The sequence below is a fragment of the Oryza sativa genome, chromosome 7 (genome assembly GCF_034140825.1).
Source record: "Oryza sativa Japonica Group chromosome 7, ASM3414082v1".
Classification (NCBI taxonomy): Eukaryota; Viridiplantae; Streptophyta; class Magnoliopsida; order Poales; family Poaceae; genus Oryza; species Oryza sativa.
The window spans coordinates 5,341,281-5,363,622 of record NC_089041.1 but is presented as its reverse complement, the minus strand read 5'-3'; the positions used below and the strand labels follow the sequence as shown (position 1 = coordinate 5,363,622).

The window sequence follows — 22,342 nt, the reverse complement described above, 5'->3', positions numbered from 1 at the left end:
AGGGAGAGTGGAGTGAGAGTGGAGCGTACCAGATCTGGAGCTGCGCGGCCACCGTCTGCCATCATCGCCCTGCCCGCGGCGACCGCCTGCTGCCGCCCCTCGCCCGCCCGACCGCCACCGCCCCTCCCCTGCCCAGCCGCCGCCTCCCCTCGGCCGGCGCCTATCTGCCACCCCACTGCAAAGTCGTACTAGCAGAGAAGGTAGAGAAGAACAGTAAAAGAGAAGGAGAGAAAATACAGTGGGATGTTACTTGCTTTGATTTTATATTTATTGACCAGAGAAAAGTAATAGGAATAGTGTACAAATTAAATTCATGTTGCTATATTTTTTCTGTGCTTTTATGTTCATTTTATTTATGTTGCTATGATATATCCGTTAAAATTTACTCATTTCGAAATATTATCGTGATAAATAACACCGTTAAAATTAAGTCGTTCAAAATATATCCCTTGTAATACAAATGTAAGGTTAGTTGGAAGATATTACTAAGATATAGGATGATGGGATATGGATAATGTAATATAGATAATCTGTTGGAGTTAAAAGAGATATGGATGAGGAATCTTCTTGGGATGATACTCCATAAGGGTATTTGGAGGACCAAATATAGATGCACGCCCAAGCCCCAGTGCCAACTAGGGATGAAAACGGATCGAATACGGTCGGAAACTAGCTATATCATATTCGTTTTCATATTTTTTCTCGGAATCGAAATCGGAATCGGAAACCCGGATACGAAAACGGAATCGAATATTATCGAATACAGATACGGAATGAATACGAATCGAAACGAATACGGTAACGAATAATTATCAAAATATCAAGACCCCTCAAAATAAGTTTCTTAAATCGAGGAAGAGATATAGCCATTAGTTTTCAAAAACAAAACATCAGTATTTTTAAATTTTATCTCTATTTATAAGGGCAAGGGGGAGATAGAAAATGTTATGTTTACTTTTCATACAAATTTATGTTATCATGAAACAAATAAATTAATGTGTATCACTGAAATTTTTGCAGGCACATTGAAATTTTTGAAAATTGGTTGAATATTTTAAATTTTGGGTTGAACATCTCAATTGAAAGTTTTTAAAAATTTGAGTGGTTATTTTTCAGAATTGAATTTTTTGATTTGTTTGTACATGGATCACTTAAGGACCATACGGGTGACTTAAGAAGCCGTATGCAAAAATAAATTTGAAACTTTGAAACTAGTTTATCTCACTCATATGAACTCCAAATTGGATGATTCTTTTTTCTAAATGTTTCTAAAATCATACTTTATCAAGTTATTGTGTTATTACTACTATTATTTTGGTCATTTTTTTCTTGTGACTTTGTTTTATCAACTAAAAATTTGAATTTGAAAACTTCAAATAATATTTTGAAGCTGTAATTAATTTCAGCTGAAAAAGTCGTGAACATAAAAGTTGTAGAGCTCATCAAGACATACAACTTTTATTTTGGTCATTTCTTCATCCGATAAAGTGATAGTAACATTGTTCACAAAGTTTACATATCTCTCTTATAGTTTATAGAACCAGATGAGACAGATGTAAATTTTGTAAACAATGTTACTATCATTTTGTCGAATGAAGAAACGACCAAAATAAAAGTTATAGATCTTGATGAGTTATACAACTTCGTTGTTGATGACTTTTTCAATTGAAATCATTTAGTATTTCAAAATATTATTTGAAGTTGTCATATTTTGAAATTCAAATTCAAACGGTTCAAACAAAGTCATATTGAAAAATGTCCAAAATAAAAGTTGTAGATGTTGATGCGTTATACAACTTTGTTGTTGAGAAATTTTTCATTTGAAATCAGTTATTACCCGGAATATTATTTGAATTTATTATATTTTTAAATTCAAATTTTATATAGTTTAATAAAACTCGGATGGAGAAATGACCAAAATAAAAATGGTAGATCTCAATAAATTATACAACTTTGTTTTTGACAACTTTTTCATACGAGTTGATTTTAATGCCTTAAAATTCATTTTAAAGAGCCAGATGTAAAAAAAAATTGATTTTTACATTGAAAAAAAATTCACCCTTTTTTCACCCCAACCTTATCTTCTCTTCTCTTGACTTTTCCTCTCCTCTCTCTCTCACTTTCTACTCTCTCTCTCTCTCACTTCCTCATCCACAGCGGTGCCGGGCGGGGCGGCGACGGGCGGCGGCGACGGGTGGGCGGGCGCGGCGGGCGGCGACGGGCGGCGGCGGGCGGGAGCGGCCGCGGGCTCGAGCGGCACGCCGCGCGGCGGGCGGCGGCGGCGGGCGGCGAAAGCGGCCTCGACTGCCGCGACCTAGGGAGCGGCTGCGGCGACGGCTTCGGTGGGCGGCGACGACGTCGATGGGCGGCAGTGGCAGGCGGCTGCGGCGACGGCCGGTGGCGGGCGGCAGCGGCAGGCGGCTGCGGCGACGGCCGATGGCGGGCGGCCGCAGCGGCGCGGATCTGGCGCCGGCCACGCGGCGGCCGGCGGTGGGCGGCGCGGCCGGCTAGGGTTCCTTTTTTTTTTTGCTAAAAATTATCCCGGATATCCGATGAAAATTCCCGGATAGTTTCCGACCGAATTCGTTTTCATATCCGAGAAAAAAATTCGAATTCGTTTCCGAATCCGAGAAATTCTGAATAGTTCCGACCGAATTTTTCCGAATTCGAAAATTGGTCCGGACGGACGGAAACTATCCGAACCAGTTTCATCCCTAGTGCCAACCGCTCAACTCCCCTTCGATTCGGTCCGCGTCGCCCTCTCCACTGCTGACCTCGCCGCCGGCATCGCCGCCACCCTCCTCCCTGGCCACAATCCGGTGACTCCTCCGTGGTAAACACCCTCTCCTCCTCCTCCTCCTCCTCCTCCTCCTTGTTCTCTCATTGCAAATACACCACGGCTAATGCTGCCCGAGTATATCTGTTACCAGCGGACGAGAAAAAGGAAAACGTGGGACGCCAAACGCACCTACGCACGATGGCCATCCAACGGCGGAGAACGCACGCAACGACCGCGCTCCAAATCCACCCCTGGGCTCCGGGCCGGATGACGTGCCAAGCAACGGCAAGGGCCACGACAGCGCAAATCGCCGCCCAGACCAGCCATTCCCGGCAAGTTTGTATATAAGAGATATGTTGGGGGTCTCCAAAACCCTACGTATTTCATAGGGCACACCCATGTCGAAATGCTACTTGCTTCCTCATTTCATTCAATATTTCTGAATCGATTTGCGCTTGTTTGTCAACTGATTTGTATTAGATGGGATGGATGCCAAATAAAGGGAGTATATTCGAGACGTTAGATCTTCTCATTGTTTCTAGATATGAATCATCTGAAACGGAATGCTACCGTGTGTCCAAACCAACCCCATCAATCTGCTCTATAGATCGACTTGCCATTAAATGAAATGTTACAATGTACAAAATAAAAGTTATAGATTTTGATGAGTTATATAATTTTGTTATTGATGACTTTTTCAGTTCAAATCATTTAGTATTTAAAAATATTGTTAGAAGTTGTCATATTTTCAAATTCAAATTCAAACTGTTCAAACAAAGTCATATAAAAAATAACCAAAATAAAAGTTATAGATCTTGATAAGTTAAACAACTTTGTTTTTGACAATTTTTCCATTTGAAATCATTTACTACCCGAAAAAATATTTGAATTTCTTACATTTTAAAATTCAAATTTTATATAGTTTAAACAAACTCGGATGGAGAAATGACCAAAATAAAATTGGTAGATATCACTGAGTTCTACAATTTTGTTTTTGATAACTTTTTCATATGAGTTCATTTAGTATCATGAAATTCAATTCAAAGTTCATTTTTTTCCAAGAAGTCTGATTTGCCTTCTCTTTGGGTTGGACTGGATTATGGGACTTATGTGTAAGTCGGATATCCGATGAAAAATACCGGATAATATCCGACGGATATCACCTATATCATATTCGTTTTCATATCCGGAAAAATTATCCGAATTCGTTTCAGAATTCGAAAATTTCCGGATATATCCGACCGAAACTATCCGAATCCGAAAAAAGGTCCGGTCGGACGGAAGTTATCCGAATCACTTTCAACCCTATTAATATGTATATTTTTTTTGTGAAATTTGTTAGTTGATGTGTATGGTGTGCACATGGGAAATTTATTAGTAGGTTCCCTCGTTCCGGGGCTCAAATTCGCGCAAACAGCCCTAGCGCCCGCGCCAATTCAGTGGGATTAGATAACGTGACCCATTTGGTTAGGCGCAAGTTGTTCCACTAAATGAAATGGTGATGTGGTCAACGTGGTTCTTGCTACCTATACTATACACTTGCTATATATAAGTGTTAACTGGTTGTTGACCAACGAGAAGTCTGCTCTTGATGTACTATCAAATGATGAAAAATAAAATTAAGTAAAATGGCAGAGTCCGTGTATTTATTATTTAAGGCCAACTTGTATTTTGAACCGGGAATAGTATAGCACTAGTAAAGTACCTCATGCTAAGATATAATACCTTTATTTTTTACTTCGTTTACACTGTTGATTTTTTAAAATACGTTTAATTATTTATATTATTTAATAAAATATATAATCATCGTTTATTTTATTGTGACTAGCAAAATATTCGTGTGTTGCACTGGATGAAACCAAAAGGAAACAATAATGAGTGTGTGTGGGGGAGAATAAGGCCACCAGGTTAATCGTGGACCTTATAGCCAAATCGAATCTTCCAGCACCAACATAAGGAATACGCTCACATGGCATAATTCTTTTTGTTGCAACAAAACCAGTCATGGATGATTATAAGGAAAAGAAATAATACCACCTTAAAATAAAATTATGTATTAGCATATTACTTCCTCCGTTTCATATATATTATAAGACTTTCTAGCATTGCCGAACATCTATATCAATACAGGCAATACTAGGAAGTCTTATAACCTGAAACAGAGGTAGTATTAAGTTTGGAACCATAATGAGTTTATTTATTTTTGTCATATATTATTATTGTAGTCAGTTGCAATGCATGGTTAGTGGTAAACAAAATTATTTTTTTAATATTGTAAAGAGTAGCCACTGTAGAAGAAATGTTTTTTCTGGCTAGATATGGGATCAAGCTCACTGCACTCCAATCCCAGAATTGCTTTCATTCTAAAAAAATAAAAATCAGTAGGAAATCACAATAAATTAAAAAAAAAGTGATTTGTAGGTGTCCCGGCAGCGCATGAGAAATTGAGAACCGACTGCGGAGGAAAAAAAATCTTGATGTCTCGAGTTGCGCAGGAAGCACGATCTTTTTTTTCCTATATAAAATAATATATAAAAAAGATATTTCAGTGCTCCAGCCCAAAATTAGTTTTTTTTTACGGGTACAAAAATTAGAGTTTGGGGAGATGCGTGGTTAGGATCACGCCCTTTCAGATAACAATACCCTTCTCGATAGAAACACTCAACTGTAGCAGAGGTTATGAGTACAATACCACTTAATATCTCATTTAGGCGAGCGATTATTCGACCTAAATTGTTTTGTTGCAATAATTTAATTTGGCAATTGGCCATGGTTACCCTATCAAACGAAGAAGGCCTTCGTATGGTCGTTACATAAAAGTGGCAGTATTTTTGTTTCATCGACGTAAACGGAGGCAATGAACTAAGGTTCCGCAATTTAAAGTTTTCATTTGGTTCCTTCGTAGAAAAATAATTCTAACAAAAGATAATCTTGCTAAAAGGAATGAAGGAGAAACAAACAATGTTGATTTTTTTAATATACAAGAGACAATTCAACACTTGTTTCTTGATTGCCATATTGCTCATTTTACATGTATGGCGATGTGTTTTCTTTGCTTTTAATACCCCCTTCTCCGGAACGCCAAGAAAAATTGGTAGTTAGCTTAGGGAGTGCCTAGATCTATGAAAAAACAAGTTTTATTTGGAGCTATTGTGACTATGTTGATCAATTTAGTTTGCCGAAATAATAGAGAATTTAATAGCACAATATTATCTAACCTTTTATAGGTTATCTTTATGTGTTCCAACTAATTCTAATATTGATCAATGACTCTACCATAGGAGGAACATGCTATTATGTGAATCGGTTGGCAAGCGTATTTTGTTCAATTATGAGTGACGTAATATACATTGGCTTAATTGTTAAAATTTGTGTGGTTTCTTTTAGCCTTCCAAGTGTCTTTACTTAGTAGTTGAGGACTTGTCCCTATAGATGACCAAATGGATCGTCTGGCTCAACTTGGCTCGGGCTAGTCCAGACCCGAGAACAATTGGGCCGGCATGGCCCGACCTACATGCCGAGGCTAGCCGTGCTCGCCCACAGGCTACACCAACGACCCAAGCAAGGCCCAATAAAACTCGGACCGTGTCGGCTGGCTCGAAGTCATGAAAGCCCACCGCGCTCCTCCTTGGAATAAGTCTATTTTACCTTCCTCATCTCTTTGCGCCGTATCTTATATAGATGGAATAAATCTATTTTGCATACATCGTCTCTTTGGGTTGTGCCTTAATTATATAACTGAAATAAGTATATTTTGTCTCACTGATCATTGGATCGTGCCTTGCCGAGCCAGCCAGACATGACCCAACGGTTGGATCGGGCCGATATGAGCCCAACACCAGTCGGGCTGTATCGTGGTTAGACTAGGCCAAAACCCCGTACGGTGCGCTGGGCCATCGGGCCCGGGCCTTACTCGTCCCACCATTTTTTTATTAAAGACTCATAGGTTGCGTGTTGACCAGGGATGTACTCCTAGTACATTCCTATTATTAAAGAATATATATTTCACATCACATGGGCTCATGGGCGTCAACTCAGTGGGATTAGTTTATGTGGCCGATTTGGTTAGCACTAACCGTGCATGTTGCCCCAGTACTTAATTATCCAAAATGTTAATGTAGTCATCGTGTTTCTTGCTACCTACTCCCTCCGTTTCACAATGTAAGTCATTCTAATATTTCATATATTTATATTGATGTTAATGAATCTAGATAGATATATATGTCTAGATTCATTAATATTAATATAAATGTGGGAAATGTTACAATGACTTACATTATGAAACGGAGGAAGTAGTATACATGTTGATATATAAGTTTAAGCATTAGGTGGTTGTTAACCGGCGAAGTCTGCTCTGAATGTACTATCAAATCAAAAGAAAAATTAATTAATGAAGTAAAATGGAGTATTTTTATCTATATATCTTGTATGCATACACGAAGCCCCCGCATCAAGAATCCTAAGTTATTGGATCGATTACGTTAGTATAAAATTATCTACCATCTTATCAACTAGTTAGTGATCCACAATCATTAGTATGTATGTATGTATGTAGCGAAAACCTGCAAATCACCCTTGGATCTAAAAATGGATGCATAAGATTTGATCACGTCACTAACTTCCATATTCAACCTGGGAGTAAAATTTTTACTCTCGATGACGTGGCCAAATTAAATCTTAGGCATTTATTTTTAGATCCAATGGTAGTTTTCATCTTTCCACTACATATGCGATTTGCACTACATATTTTTCGCGGTATCGGTAATCCTAAGACCATATTAGCATAAAATTATCAACCATTATAACAAGAAATTACTTATCTGCATTTATTAGATGTCTATTCCCTTCTCTCTCTCTGACTTTAATATCTAATGGGGAATGCTACGTGACGGTATCCTGTTCGCATGGGATGATACTTCAGAGGTATCATCCCATCTGAACAAGGTATCAGGCGATAGCTTAGAGGTATCGTCCCGTTCAAACAGGATACCGTCTTGTAGCATTTTTCTATATAATAGAGTTGGACACGGTTATTAAGAAAATTGGTAGAATTATATGGTGGAAGATTACGATTAGTTGGGATGTAGAGATAGGTGGAAAAACTAAATGGTGGAGATCAGTTGTAATTGGTTGAGAAGAGAATGTTGGTGGAGAAGTTGTTATATTTTGTGACAAATTGAAAATGCTAAAAGTTGTTATATTTTGTGACGGAGGGAGTATACACAGCAACACCTGCTCAGGAGGAATACAAACTAAAAGGGTGATGAGCACACAATCTAATTGCAATATATCAAGGTTAAACAAGTACGTAATATTATGATTTCATAATAGTACATATTCATGCCATATGAGACTATTTTCACGTAGTGTTGCTTTGAAAACAATAAACCGTGAAGCAATATTTTCACCTAATAATTTTAAATTTGAATCTTCACCGTGATAAATTTAATAAATCCAGCGCAGGGTATTTTATAGTTTATTATTTGTATTTTGAGCTGGGAATAATACCACACTAGTAAGCACCGCAATCGTCTTATATAATTTAGTGATTTGATTGGCATAAATACATCCTCAGTATTTGCCTGGAAACATTACGGTGCGCAGAGCTTAGCTTGTTAGGCTTGACGCGTTCTCTGTAGAAATGGAGAGCGCGGTGGCGAGCTACGCGGAGGGCGTGGGGAAAGCCATTGTGGGGAAGATTGGGCAGCTGGTGAGTGACGAGTTCCGGCTACTCAGCGGCGTCCGCGGTGAGATCGTGTACCTCAGGGACGATGTGGCCATCATGAATGCCCTCCTCCGCATGCTCTCCGAGGCGGACGAGGGTACCGTCGTCCACTTCGTCCGGGAGTGGATGAAGCAGGTGCGCGAGCTCGCCTACGACGCCGAGGACTGCATCGACCTCTTCTTGCTCCGCATCAGCTTCGCCCCGCCGCGCGCCGGTGCGCTCGGCCTCGCCTGGCGGCGGCTCGTCACGATTGGCCCGCGGCAACGCCTCGCCGTCGACATCCAGAACCTTCACGCCCGTGCCCTCGCCATCAGCGAGCGGCGCGTGCGTTACGAAGTCGACGGCCAGGCACTGCGCCCCTCCGTGTGGTTCGTCCCTGCCGCCACCGCGGCGACGATGTCCTCCGCCGCGCACACGCTCCGCCTCCACCCCGCGAACGAATACCCTAGCAAGTTCTTGGGCATCGGCGACCAGGTGCAGCGTTTGTCCGATCTGGTGAAATCGAATAGGCTGACGAGTGACAACAATGAGCCCGACGTTAGTCTCAAGGTGTTCTCCATCGTGGGGTTCGGTGGTCTCGGGAAGACGACGCTTGCCATGGAGGTTTGCCGGAACCTGGAGGAGGAGTTCCCATGCCAGGCAATGGTGTCGGTGTCTCAGGCGTTCGACTCCAGAAAGGACCTCAGTGGATTGCTTAAGCGCATGCTGCAGCAGATCGTGAGGGTTCGAAGGGACCTGCAACTGCAAGAAGAGAAGCCATTGGCTAACATCGACGACGGCGATGCCGACTGGCTAGCGATGAAGCTCAGAGAGCATCTCGCAGACAGGAGGTATGGACGTACTCTTGCGCTGTTAATATGCCCTGCTACTCTCGTGTGGTAATCCTTTACTGCTTCCTTGTTTTTAAAAAAACGGTTTACTCCTTCCGTTATTTCAAAATATAAAAATGCTGTGCATACAAAAGTAACCGTTGGTAGAGAATTAACTAATATAAAGAGCGCAACGCGTTGTATAAGCTAGTAGCGCGCCTCACATCGATGAATTCACAAAATCTATGCGAACGTTCGTTGTCGGTTGATTGAGAGAGATAACACATCTTTTTTCACGCGCACGCTTTCTAAACTACTAAACGGTGCGTTTTTTACAAAAAATTTTCTATAGAAAAGTTAGTTTAAAAAAATCATATTAATCTAGTTTTAAATTAATACTTAATTAATCATGCGCTAATGGCTATATGTCGTTTTACATATCTTCTCTTTTCCTCCTCTTAAATAGTGCAACGTGTGGTTTGGCGTTAACTCTGAACGGTCTATATAAGAGGCGACTACATTGCTAAAAAAATCTAACTCAATGCATGTAATTTCTTCATGATATTAGAAGTAACTATATTGTTATATGAAAGTAACTCTTGACAATATTAAAAGTAACTGCATTGTTCTGTTATTAAAATAGTCACTATTCATGGTATTTGAGGTAACTATGTTGGTACAGGACCTAAGAACAAAGTAAAAAAATTGAATATATTCAATATTGAACTTGTTTTGGAAAGAAGTACGTCGCCGGTTAGCGCTATTACACTAGCGCACCATCTAGTCGCAAAATATAAATCGAGAGCATTCTTGTTTTTGTCCTATCGCGCAACACTGGATTAACGAGCGACGCCGATAATATGCGAGACAACTACTACTACACGTCTACAATTTGCTATCAGGTCATGTATGTCTTTTTCTTTCCTTACAGAATTTTCCCTTGAAATACTACTTATGCAATCCGACTACGCTTTTGTATTCATTGTAATAAAATTTTTATAACAAGTTCTCACATGATTATATTCTAATAAAAATATGTATGCATGTTTTAAATTACTTTTATATCATATATGTAAAATATGTGTGTTTTTTATTAGAATATAATCATGTAAGATCTCGGTATAGAGATTTAATTACATCGAACACAATAGTATAATCGGATTATAGATCAGATAAGTAATTTAAAGAATATTTTGTTTGAAATTTAGATGTTAGGAAGTAGGCGAGGGTATGGGATAAAGTAACCATGAAAGGGAAGAGGAGAGGAAGAGGTGCATGTTTTTTTTTTTACTTTGGAGAGTGAGGTTGCTGGTTCTGACAATTGTCAGTTCACATTCTCATTGTAGTCGCATCCATATATATATACTATTAGATCCATAACTACCAACCAACACCACTCCATTCAGTGGCAGAGCCAGGATTTCAAAGCTGGGTATTCCCGTCTAAGCGCTGAGCCGCTGGCCGCCCCTGCCCCTCTCGGCCGCCGGCCACCCAACCGGCCTGACCGCCTGAGCTTGGCGGAGTGGTGGGTGCCGGCCGGCAGCCGCCGTGGCAATGGCCTCCCCCTCCGCGGTAGCACGATCCAGCTCCCGCCTCTCCACGCCACGGAGGGATGGGTACCGGAAGGAGAACGAGAGGGGGGGGCGTCTCGAAGAGTGGTGGCTAATGTAACACCCCATGAAAAAAAAAAGAGCAAGCTAGCAGCCCAGCAGCCTTGGGCCTTGGCCCATGCGTGCAGCCCAACAGCAGCAGCGAGCAAGCAGCAGCCAGCACAGTACCGTCGTGGTACTGTAGCAGTTTAGTCCCACCTCGCTACTTCACGCTGGGATGCCCCAGCTTATAAGGATGAGCAGTCCTGTCTCTGTAACGCTGGTTTAAACCTCTAGCGCGAAAGCGAGTACCAAGACGCAATATGCTACGTGCGTGTATAGAAGAGGTACGTGCACCGTCTGCCTCAAGCACGATACCTGACACCCAAGCACAATTTACACAATTAACAAACTTCAATTACTCCTGTTCAGCCTGTTTTGGACTTGGGGATGTACATCGATCTAACGCAAAGAAAAAGAAATCGGTTATAGCTTCGTTCGTACATATAGAGTACAAGATATTAGATATTGGATAGTAGTATAAAAAATCGAGATTCATTTTTCTTTCAGCGTAAGGGGGCAAATTAGCTTGGGACTACATGTGTGTATCACAAATGACCGAGCTAAAAGCTTTATCTACCAATTATTTTAGAGACTTAAAAGTTAAAAACTATTTAGTATTTAAACTACCATGGTTGTATAAATGGACAATTCTTTCAAACAAGAAAGATAAAATAGGATAAGCATTGTAGGCTTCATATTTAGGATTATGCAATATAAATATAATCACTAAAGGCCTAATGCATGTTAGCTAAAATAAAATAACAAAGTGATAGTTTGCATTATGCAAATTCCTAATGTTTAATCATAAATTTTAGAGTAAAAATATTTACATCGTGACAACAATCATACCACACTACATAATAATTACACATGCTGAGTTATTTTTCGCAATAAAATTATGTTCCTACTAAGCTACATGGAGTCTCACACACTCACACGAAACAATAAACTATCTCCCACACTGTGAAATCAATTTAGACTTGAGAAGGCTTTTTATTTGAAATATATATTATGTCACATGCACCCAAGGTATCCATTAATACACAATGAGATAATCAAGTATACAGAGAAAAAAAGCAGGTGCATCTCATCAAAGGATAGGATACGGTAAGTTATAATATATGTAGCCAATTTGCTACATACCAAAAGGAACACCAAAAGTAACTATCAAGTTGTATTGATTGTTGGCAAACAATGATATGGGCACAAAGATTTGTATATTCTATTATTTTCATAACCAATCAATGTGAAATTACAACTTTAAGCCACTTCTCCAACTTTTTTAATTGAATGTACAATTATGTTCATCACACTTCTAAACAAATGATTTCCGCGAGAATACTTTTCACATGTTCCTCAAATATGCAGCCTTTTGGCTCAGACTCATGGGCTATCTTTAGAAATAACTTTTGTAATATTTTTACACATAATTATTTTAGTGGAGTACTTAACCCACAAGGTAGCGTTGAAGCTTTTACACAGTGAACTATCTTAGTGGAGCACTTACTCCGCAAAAGTAGTATTGAATCAATTTCCTCCCTTGTCTACAGGGAAAAAAAAAGCTCATTTTACATCCTAACGATATTTTATTCTTTTAAACTTCTTATGCTTCTCTACAAACAAGTCATATTTCGCTTTGACACATCAAGAGACGAAGGTCAATGATAAATGATAATTAAGTGAATACACTATATTCCACGACTTGCATGTAAATGCCTCTAAGGTGTCAATACAAAATCAATAGCATTTCTTATAACAATATGATTAAAAATTTCCTACTAATTTTTATTTTAAGACTCATATTGACTAGGTACTTTTCTTAAAAACTAGCTGGGTGGCCCGCGCAATTGCGCGGCTAGCACCCATACAAAATCATATATTTTTTAGTATGATTTAACTTAAAATTTATTAAATAGCTATCTCATTGTCTTAAGACTTTGAAAGACCAAACCTTATCATCCTCGTGTTTCTAATTATATAGTTTTTAAAAGTTACACCAGTTGCTACCCCTTATGTCATCTCCTTTTTTATTTGCTTGCTCGATCTACTACTATTTCTATTCATTCTTCTTGGAACATTTAAAAATTGGATTTTATAGTTTTTAGAGTTTATTGTCACGTTGAGTTTCATTTTTATAATTTCTAGATGTCCCGTCAAACGTTGCTATTATACTCCTCTGCGGCCCATCCACTGTCTCTTCTCTTTATTTTCATTGAGATTTTAAAAACGAACATAATTATCGTTTGGATTCATTTTTTACTTTCTAGAAGTCTTGCCAAACCGTCAGCAGCTTTGCCATTGTACTCCTCTACGGCTCGCCCGCTGCCTCCCTTCTTGTAGCGCCCGTTCCGTCGTGGCGCCTAGCGGGAAAATTATCTCTTAAAAACCCTAATTGCGAAATTTGTTTCTTCGCTTGTCGTCTAGGGTCCGTGCCATCTCAAGATCTCAATCCCCGATCTATCATCAAGTTCAAATCCGAATCCAAATATTTCCAAATCAAATTCCTCCGCAAAAGTCTATTTTGCCTCCCCCGGGGTCGATGGGCCGAATTTCTCTCGGCCCATCTTCCCCTCTCCCCCGGCCCTCTCCTCTCCCCCGGCGCGCTCCCGCTCTCCCTCTCTCTCTCTCTCTCTCGCCCCCTCCCCTCCCCCGGCGCGCTCCCTCTCCCCCTCTCCCTCCGCTCCGCTCCGCCCCGCCAGCGCCGCGCCGAGCGCCCCCTCCCTTTCCCCTCGCTCTACCCGCGCGTGCGCGAGCGCCGCGCCGAGCGCCCCCTCCCTTTCCCCTCGCTCTGCCCGCGCGTGCGCAAGCGCCGCGCCGAGCGCCCCCTCCCCTCGCTCTCCTTCTCCTCTCCCTGGCGAGCTCCCCGCTCGCGAAGACGGCCCCCGCGCGCCGTCGTTCGCGCGCGCGCGCCCGCGTGGTTCCCCGCCCGAGCCGCGTCGTCTGCGCCGTCCGCGTCGCCCGGCCCCGCTGCTCTGCCGCGCCTGCAGCCGCTCGGCCTCGCGAGCCAGCGCGCGTGCCCAGCCGCGCCGCCCGTTGTTTCCCGCGCGCGCGTGCCGAGTGGCCGACCGCCTGGTCGCCGCGCCGTCACCCTCTGCCGCGCCAGCCCGCGCCTGTCGCCCGTGTCGTCGCGCCGCTCCAAACCGCCCCGCCGTCATCGCCGTCGTCATCACCTCGGCCCCGCCACTCCCGCGCTAGCCTCCAAGGGACGGAGGCAGAGCCTCCCTCCTCCCTCTGCCGCGACGCCCCCGCTCCCTCCTCCTTTTCCCGAAGAGGCAAGGGGACAAGCCCCCTTTTCTCTCCCTCTTTTCCCCTTTTTCCCTCCCGCCGGCATCATCCTCCTCCCTCCTCCCTGTCGCCGCTTTGGCCGCGACCGCCGAGCGCTAGCCCTCTCCTTTGACCGCCCTAAGTCAGTTCCCAAACCGACATTGCCATCCTATAAACCCGAGCTCCCCCCCTTTTTCCTTTCCTCTCCCATTCACCTCCGCGCCATTGCCGCCCCTCTGTTTCGCCGTCGCCGTTCGTCGTTGCGCGTGTCGGAGGAGCCGGCACGAGCAAGGACGCGGAAGGGGACTTCGGCCGCGCCCTCTCCTTCCTCTTCCCCGGCCCGAGGCCGGAGAGATTACTCCCGCGCCGTCGGCCTCTCGTCACAGCGCCCCGACCCGCACGGTAGTGCCTCTCTCCATTCTTCCTCCTCGCTCCATCTCCCCCCCTTAGTTTTCGGTGGTAGCACGAGTAGCCTCCCCGTAGCTAGCCGGCGCCGCCCCGACCGTTGCCGTCGCTCGCCGTGTGCTCGCCGCCGTCGCCGCTCGAGCTCCGTAGCACCCGCTCGTCGCCAGCCTCGCTCGGCGTAGCTCCGCCCAATCCGACGCTAACATCGGATTCCCATAGCCGCGTAGATGCTCTCACCTCCGGGAATCGGCCCCTCGTGACCTCGTCGCCGTTTCCCTCTTCCCTCCCCGCCGGTTGCCGCCGCCGCGATTCGCCGCCGTCAAGCTTCCTCCGGCGAATCCGAGCCGTTGGCTCGTCTCCCCTCGTCTCGTGCAACCACCCGGTGTGCTCGTTTTCGCCGGTATCGCCGTGATTCGCTCCGCCGCTTGCCACTATTGTCCGCCGTCCGTTCCAGCCGGCGTCGTCGTCTACCTCCCGCCAGCCCACGTGGCAGCCACGTAGGCGCCACGTCGGCGCCAGCTCAGCCGAGGTCGGGACGGGCCGACCCCGGTCAGCCCCTCCCGTGCGCGTGTTCCACCGCGAGCCGTGAGGCTGCGCGTGGGCCCGCCGCATCCGTTCCTCCGCAGACCGTGCGCGTGCACCGCGTCCCTCCCCCGCCCGCGCGCGTGCGCCGCGTACTCCCTCCGCACGGTGAGCCGAGCCGCTGACAAGCGGGTCCTACCCGGGACCGCGTGCGGTGAGCCCGGTCCACCGGCTCTCTCTCCTCCCTCCCGCGCGCGCGACCGTCTTGGGCCGGCCGGCCCATTTAGCTCGGCCGGACCGCCCCAATTCTCTTGGGCCGCGCCCTAGCCGCCCGAGAAAAGTCTATTTTCCCTCCCTCTTTTCTTTTCTTTTCCAAAAAGGATTTAATTAAATCCTTTTCCTTTAGACCAAAAATCCAATAATCTTAGAAATTCAATACCTTCCCAACCGTAAATCCGTTTGACTCCGTTCAACTTCCAAAATTCCTCAAATCTCGAGATCTATCTAATGGCACGCTTAGAGGTCATTAATAGGGCTTTATTTTTCGCCGTTTGTTGAGTTGTCCCGTTTCGCGTGTAGTTCCGGAGCCCGAAGACCCGCAGTGCGAGGATTTCGAGGATCAAGCTCCAGATCTCGAGCAAGGCACGCCACCTTTGAACATCTTGAGCCTATATTTGAAATTTAATTATGTTGCTTGAAAAATATTATGCACTGATAGGATCGCACTTAATCTGTTGTCCCGTCTGCAAGGCAGTTTGGCGGACATACCTAATTTGTTGCATTGATCCTCCCTTTGTTAATTGTTATATCATGTCCCCTTGTAACCATCTAGATGCGTCTCGATATTCGTGCACCCTGTGCGAGTATCGACGGACGCCTTCAAACTTAAAATCTGAAAAACAACTTGGGTAAAACTTGGGTTTTACAAAAGACTTGGAAAACCCGACACCTGGGTCGGTGCTTGCGAACTAAATGAATTTCCAAAACCGCGGACCGGGGAACGTACCGGGTGTACGGTTTCCCGCTCTCGCACTTAAGGACCGATTCCTTGGAATTTCATCCAAACATAAGTCAAGTACGACCACATGGGTGGAATGGGACACCCCTGGCTGAGTAACTAGCTTATCAGGGGAGCCTTGATGCCGAGAGACATGTGGATTCGCCGGGGTGGTGTCGGGGAGGACCCCTGGGCTTCCTGGCACAGTATGGTCTGGGACCTAACCTGTTGTTGGTCTGGGACCCCTCTCGTCGGCATATGGTAAACCTGTGTCGGCTTTGGAAATGCCTTGTCATGAAAGCTTGGAGGTCTCCCGACGTGGCTGATCCCCACGGGCTGGGTGATCCGGGTTAGTAATGTCATGTGGGTAAAGTGTACCCCCTCTGCAGAGGTTAACAAACTGTTCGAACAGCCGTGCCCACGGTCATGGGCGGATGTGAGGTGATTCCTAGCGTAGTTTTGTTTGACTACTGCTTGTGAAATTGCTGTTGTGGAAAGGGGTTCGATGTTTGAAAAATCAGCAGCTGACGGGTTCAGCTAGGCCCGGGTGGCCGTTTGAAAGTTGTTGGCCCGGGTGGCCGTTTGAAAGTTGTTGGCCGGGTGCCAATCTTGATCAATTCTAAAGACTGATACATTGCACAAACTCCGACCGGACGAGACGCACTGTCTCAACCGTGTCATTTGAGAAGCACTCACTTAGTTGTTTTCAGAAAGGTGTTCAAATAAAATCAATTGTAAAAACAACAGACTTTCCTTGAAGCCTGCATTAAACACTTAATTCCCATGGCTTGCTGAGTACTCCCGTACTCACCCTTGCTCTATATAAATATCCCCTCCCCCTCAGTTGCTGAAGAAGATGAAGCGGATCCTGTTGATGAGGAGTTCTTCCAGGAGCAAGCCAGCTACGATGAGTTTTAGGGTTTCGGCCTAGTTCCCAAGTCGCGCCTGTGTTGATTGGTCCAAGTCCTGGCTTCCGTTTCCCTTTTGTAATGCAGTTGTGAGCTCGGGATCTGTCCACAGCCCAACATGACTGTACCTCTACTCTATAATAAAGAGACCTCTGTTGCTGTGATATTCCGTCTTCCTGTGATACCAGCACTATTTCCTGGGACTGGTATCGATTAACAGGTTAATTTGGAGCGTCACGGGCTAGTTCCGGTCGGGACTAGTTCGGGGCGTGACACTTCTTTATTGTCATTGAGATTTTAAAATCGAACATAATTCTCATTGTTTTTTTTTACTTTTTAGAAGTTCCAAACCTTTAAAACTTGGATTTGTAGTTTCATTTTTTATAATTTTTAGAAGTCCTATCAAACGATGCCACTATGCTCCTCTACAGCCCGTCCGCCGCCTACTCTTTATTGTCATTGTGATTCTAAAAATCGAACATAACTATCATTGGCATTCATTTTTTATTTTCTAAAAGACCCATCAACCGTCGGTGGCTCTGCAACTATACTCTTATACACCCGCCGTCCGCTGATTCTCCTTTTTTATTATCATTGGGATTTTAAAAATCGAATATGATTATCAATGGAGTTTATTTTTTTTACTTTTAGAAGTCCCGGCAGCCTTACTCGAGTAGAAATAAAGGCCTGTTACTTATAAATTGTATTTCTAATTAAAATCTTATTTTTCTTTTTTTAATTTCAGTTTTTTTTAAATTTTAGTTAATCTATCTTTTTTATTTCGAATTTTGATTAATCTCGCATTGGGTTCTTATATGAAAACTTCTTTCAATATTGCTTATTTTTAATTCCAAATTTCAGCTAATTTTAAATTATATTCCTACTTGAACTCTTCTTTTATTTTTTTTTTGCTAATTTCAGATTTATTTATTTTTATTACGAATTTTAATTAATCTCGTATTGGGTTCTTATATGGACTCTCTTTTTAATATTCTTATTTTTAATTCTGAATTTCAGCTATTTTTAAATTGTATTCCTACTTGTACTCTCATTTCCTTTCCTAATTTTAGATTTTATTTTATTTTTATTTTGAATTTTTATTAATCTCGTATTGGGTTCTTATATAGAAACTTCTTTCAATATTGCTTATTTTTAATTCCGAATTTCAGTTATTTTAAATTGTATTTCTACTTGGACTCTCCTTTCCTTTTCTAATTTTGGATTTTATTTTATTTTTATTTCGAATTTTAATTAATCTCATATTGGGTTCTTATATGAAAACTTCTTTCAATATTGCTTATTTTTAATTCCGAATTTCAGCTATTTTTAAATTATACTTCTACTTGGACTCTCCTTTTCTTTTTTTTATTTTTCTCCGATTAATGTGGGAATTTCTAGCCTCCACAACGAATGTGGTGCCTCCTTTCAAAGTTGTTTTAATAATATAATAGATAGATAGATACTGTAGGGTCCTACGTATAAGAATCACTATCTAAGATATATATATTTGATCAATTAAAAAAAAGGTGATAGCAGGATGGTAAAAATTATATATTTATGAGCAATTAAAGTTTCTCAAGATTTTTTTAAAAATACAATGAATATTCAATTAAGAAGGGAAATACCTCACTTTAATTTAAACTTATTTGTTAGACCTGTTTTCGAAACGAAATAAAAACATGCCCGTGCAAATGCGCGGGCTACCTTTCTAGTTGTAAAAACGATAGAATGCTTTGGATTGAAATATTGTGAAATTGATTTGAGAATGATGATTTAGCATGTGGATGTTGAATTTTAGATGGAAATAAATTGTGGATATAATTACTATATGCTTGCATATTGAACCTTATGTGTTTAGTGGGTTCATGTGGCATGTTTATGTTTTAGGTTTCAGAAGTACAAATAAATATTATGTTTGTATGTTGAACTTTATATGTTTAGTGGGTTAGAACTCTATAGAATGTTTATTTTTTTTACGACACACTCAGCTAAAGCCAACCAATGTGACCCTCGTGTTACACTAAATTTATGCCTAAGTTGCAGCTTTTCACATTGCAAAAGTATAGCCGATGATTAATAAAAAATGAAAGGAAAATCAAGCGACTGACAAATAGCAAAATTGATTTAATCAGGTACCTCATTGTGATTGACGATGTATGGACCATATCATCTTGGGAGGCAATACTAACAAGAATACCAGATAACAAATGCAGTAGCAGAATAATTGTGACCACTCGGATAGAGCATGTTGCGAGGGCATGCAGCCCAGCTAGCCCTGGGGAAGACTACATCCATCGAATTAAACCCCTTGGATCCGAAGACGCGAAGGAATTGTTTGTTAACAGGGTATTTGGCCCTCAGAAAGATTGCCCGGAGCAGTTTGAAGAAATAATGTACAAGATACTAACAAAATGCAGTGGACTACCGTTGGCTATTGTCTGCATTGCCAGCCTTCTGGGGAGCTATACGTCACCGGGAGGAGTAGAGGTGTGGACGAGAGTTTGCAACTCAACTGGCTCTCTCATGGAGAACAATCCCACATTGGACGGAATGAGACAGATATTAACACTTAGCTACAACCACCTGCCTCATCATCTCAAGGCTTGCATAATGTATCTCAGCACTTTCCCAGAGGACTATGCAATTAGCAGGGATCGTCTGGTCCAAAAATGGATGGCTGAAGGATTGATCCCCGAGATGCGGGGGCTAACTTCCGCTGAGGTAGCAGAAGCCTACTTTGATGAGCTGCTGAGTAGAAATATGACAACAACAGTCTCGTATTCAAATGATGGGAAGCCAAATAGTTGCAGTGTGCACGACATGATGCTTGAGGTTATTGTGTCCAAGGCTCTGGAGTCCAACTTTGTTAGCTTGGTAGGAGGTCAATGTGGAAGCATGCCGTATAGCAGTGTTCGTCGTCTGTCCATCCAAAACGACGACATAGGGTCTGGGATCGACAATACAAACTTGAGGCACGTCCGGTCACTGACTGTTTTTCGTCCCGAGGGTCATCGAAAGTTGCTGGATAGATTAGCGGAGTTCTCTCTACTAAGGATGCTTGATCTAGAAGGTTGCAAGGACTTGCGGAACAAGCATATGAAGCACATCTGCCGGTTGTTCCTACTCAAATTCTTGTCCTTGACTGACACAGATATCACAAAATTGCCAAGCCAGATAAACAAGCTGCAACATTTGCAGACACTTTGGTTATTTAACACATTGCTTGACAAGGTCCCAGAATCCTTGGTTGATCTAGAGAATCTTAAACAAGTGGGTTTCTCAAACCGGCAAGACTGGAGGAAACTCCTGAGGCTACCCCAACACATTAGTAAAATGAAGGCCATAGAAGAGTTAACTAGGTTCGAACTCTTAAGTGAGGATGCTCAACTCGCCATGGAGATTGGCGACCTTGTACATCTACAATTTCTCAATGTCGTCCTCAATTGCTTTGACTGCTCTGATGGGCAGCTTCTCACCGAGCTCGCAAAATCCATAGGAAGGTGCTCCCTCTATAGATTGAAAGTCGAGGACATGATGCCTGATTCAAACAACATGAACTTTCTCCTCAACCTCCCCTCACCACCAAAGTTACTCCGATACCTCTGCATCGGTGGTACCATCGACAGAATTCCAGGTTGGGTGCAGTCACTCACTCACCTTGTCCATGTTGAGTTTTGGTGGATATACCTTCCCAGCGACGAAATATACGGTGCCCTGTACAAGCTGCCTAGCCTGACAAAGATCAGCTTGGATAGGTGGTGCTGCAGCGAAGATGAGCTGGTGGCGCGCACCGACTTCAAGTTCCCGCTGCTCAAGGTGCTGTCCTTTGTTCCAGATGAAGGTACGCCACAAGTTGTCCGGTTTGAGGAAGGAGCCATGCCAAAGCTGGAGACCCTGGTCATGTATTTCCATGACAAGAAAAGGTCCCTTGAAGGTGTTGAGCACTTGACCAGCCTTAAGGATGTCCGGGTCCGTGGTTCCAGGGATAACCATGAAATGGGAACGGCAGTGATCCAGCTGAAGGAGGAGAACGCAAGACGCCACAGCTCAAATCAGTTCAAAGTTATAGTGGAGTACGAGTGATCTGCTTGTTCGGATTGTGATGCTGCTTATTTGGTGTGTTTCTTTGCTATTCCCTTTTCCCCGATTTGCTTTCCAGTTTGTCTGTTTGGTCAAAGCACGATCGACTCTGCTTTGATTGATTCCACGAGTAATGAAGAGAAACCCAGAAAATGCTGTGCAGTTTTGGCAGCACAAAATTGCCCTGCGTTTTTCCTGCTCTGTTTCGTCCTCTGTTCTTGAGCTCCAGGTGTTCGTCCACGTTGTTCGTGAGTGCTGATAAACTTTTACCAGTAGAGATAACATGGTCAATGTGATGTCGGATTTACATGTCTTCGAACTTAATGATGTACTCTATCTAAAGAATTGGTTTGGGCTTTATTGGTTTTGTTTTAATGTGATCTTTTATGTAACAACACAGTTCAGTTGACGCCTGGAGCCTGTTTGTGTACTGGACATGCATTTCATGTGTATCTGATGTTTCTTTCGCTATCCTTCCAAGATTTTTCTCTTGCTACATTTTAAGAGATAGTAACTGAGTATATAGTTTCTGATACCAGTCAATCTACAACAGAGAAGAGACTTATGCCGTTATGCGGAGGATAACCTAACCACAAGAATGATCACATAAGATTTATCTCCAACAGATTGGTGTGCGTGTTTGGTCTCTGGATCATACCTTTGTAACAAGAGATTTTTTATGGAACAACGGTACCGTGCGGTACCAAATGCTGGCCGTTGGATCTGCTGGTATTGTTTGCTACCATGAGGTAACAAAATTGTCCCTGATGCGGTATCTCTCGGAGAACAGAGTTGAAAGGGTAAAAACGTAACTTCGCGTGCAATAGATGGATTGGGAGGGATGGATCGGGAGGAATCAAACCCTAGAATAGACGGTCGGCGCCGGGATTCCTGGATCGATGCCGCCGCCGACTCCTGGAGGTGAACTCAGCCGCCGCCGCTGCCGGGAACGACAACATCGACGCCGCAGCAGGACGACTTGAGCTCCGCCGCCACCAGCAGCAGTCCGCACATTTTTCTCTCCCGATCCTACCCATGCCGAAATGAACGGTTAAATGCGTACTGGTACCGAGCAGTACCAGTAACGACCGGTACAATTTGCTGGGCCATAAAGACGCTCTTATAACAAAGTACCGGTCTCTGGATCATAAAGTGGCTTACATAATACTATCCTCCCAACATCTAGGAGATCTACATATTA

At 43.2% G+C, this 22,342-nt stretch overlaps 2 protein-coding genes and 1 long non-coding RNA gene across 3 annotated transcripts; all 3 read left to right on the top strand.

The window, feature by feature from the left end:
* The first annotated feature begins 2,107 nt into the window (after positions 1-2,107).
* Positions 2,108-3,301, top strand: LOC107281675 (uncharacterized). Its single transcript, XR_001547436.3, has 2 exons — positions 2,108-2,833; positions 2,931-3,301. It is a non-coding gene; the product is annotated as an uncharacterized lncRNA (long non-coding RNA).
* Positions 3,302-8,420: 5,119 nt separating this feature from the next.
* Positions 8,421-9,386, top strand: LOC107276604 (disease resistance protein Pik-2). The gene has a single exon (XM_015790398.3). It carries the CDS (start codon positions 8,421-8,423, stop codon positions 9,384-9,386), a length of 966 nt encoding a protein of 321 aa, XP_015645884.3.
* Positions 9,387-19,611: 10,225 nt separating this feature from the next.
* On the top strand, positions 19,612-21,144 carry LOC136357293 (disease resistance protein Pik-2-like). The gene has a single exon (XM_066312357.1). The coding sequence runs from the start codon at positions 19,612-19,614 to the stop codon at positions 21,142-21,144; it is 1,533 nt and encodes a 510-aa protein (XP_066168454.1).
* Positions 21,145-22,342: the final 1,198 nt, after the last annotated feature.

Bases quoted from the DNA above. Each gene is read 5' to 3' on its own strand.
- LOC107276604 (XM_015790398.3), top strand. From the start codon at position 8,421: ATGGAGAGCGCGGTGGCGAGCTACGCGGAGGGCGTGGGGAAAGCCATT.
- LOC136357293 (XM_066312357.1), top strand. From the start codon at position 19,612: ATGAGACAGATATTAACACTTAGCTACAACCACCTGCCTCATCATCTC.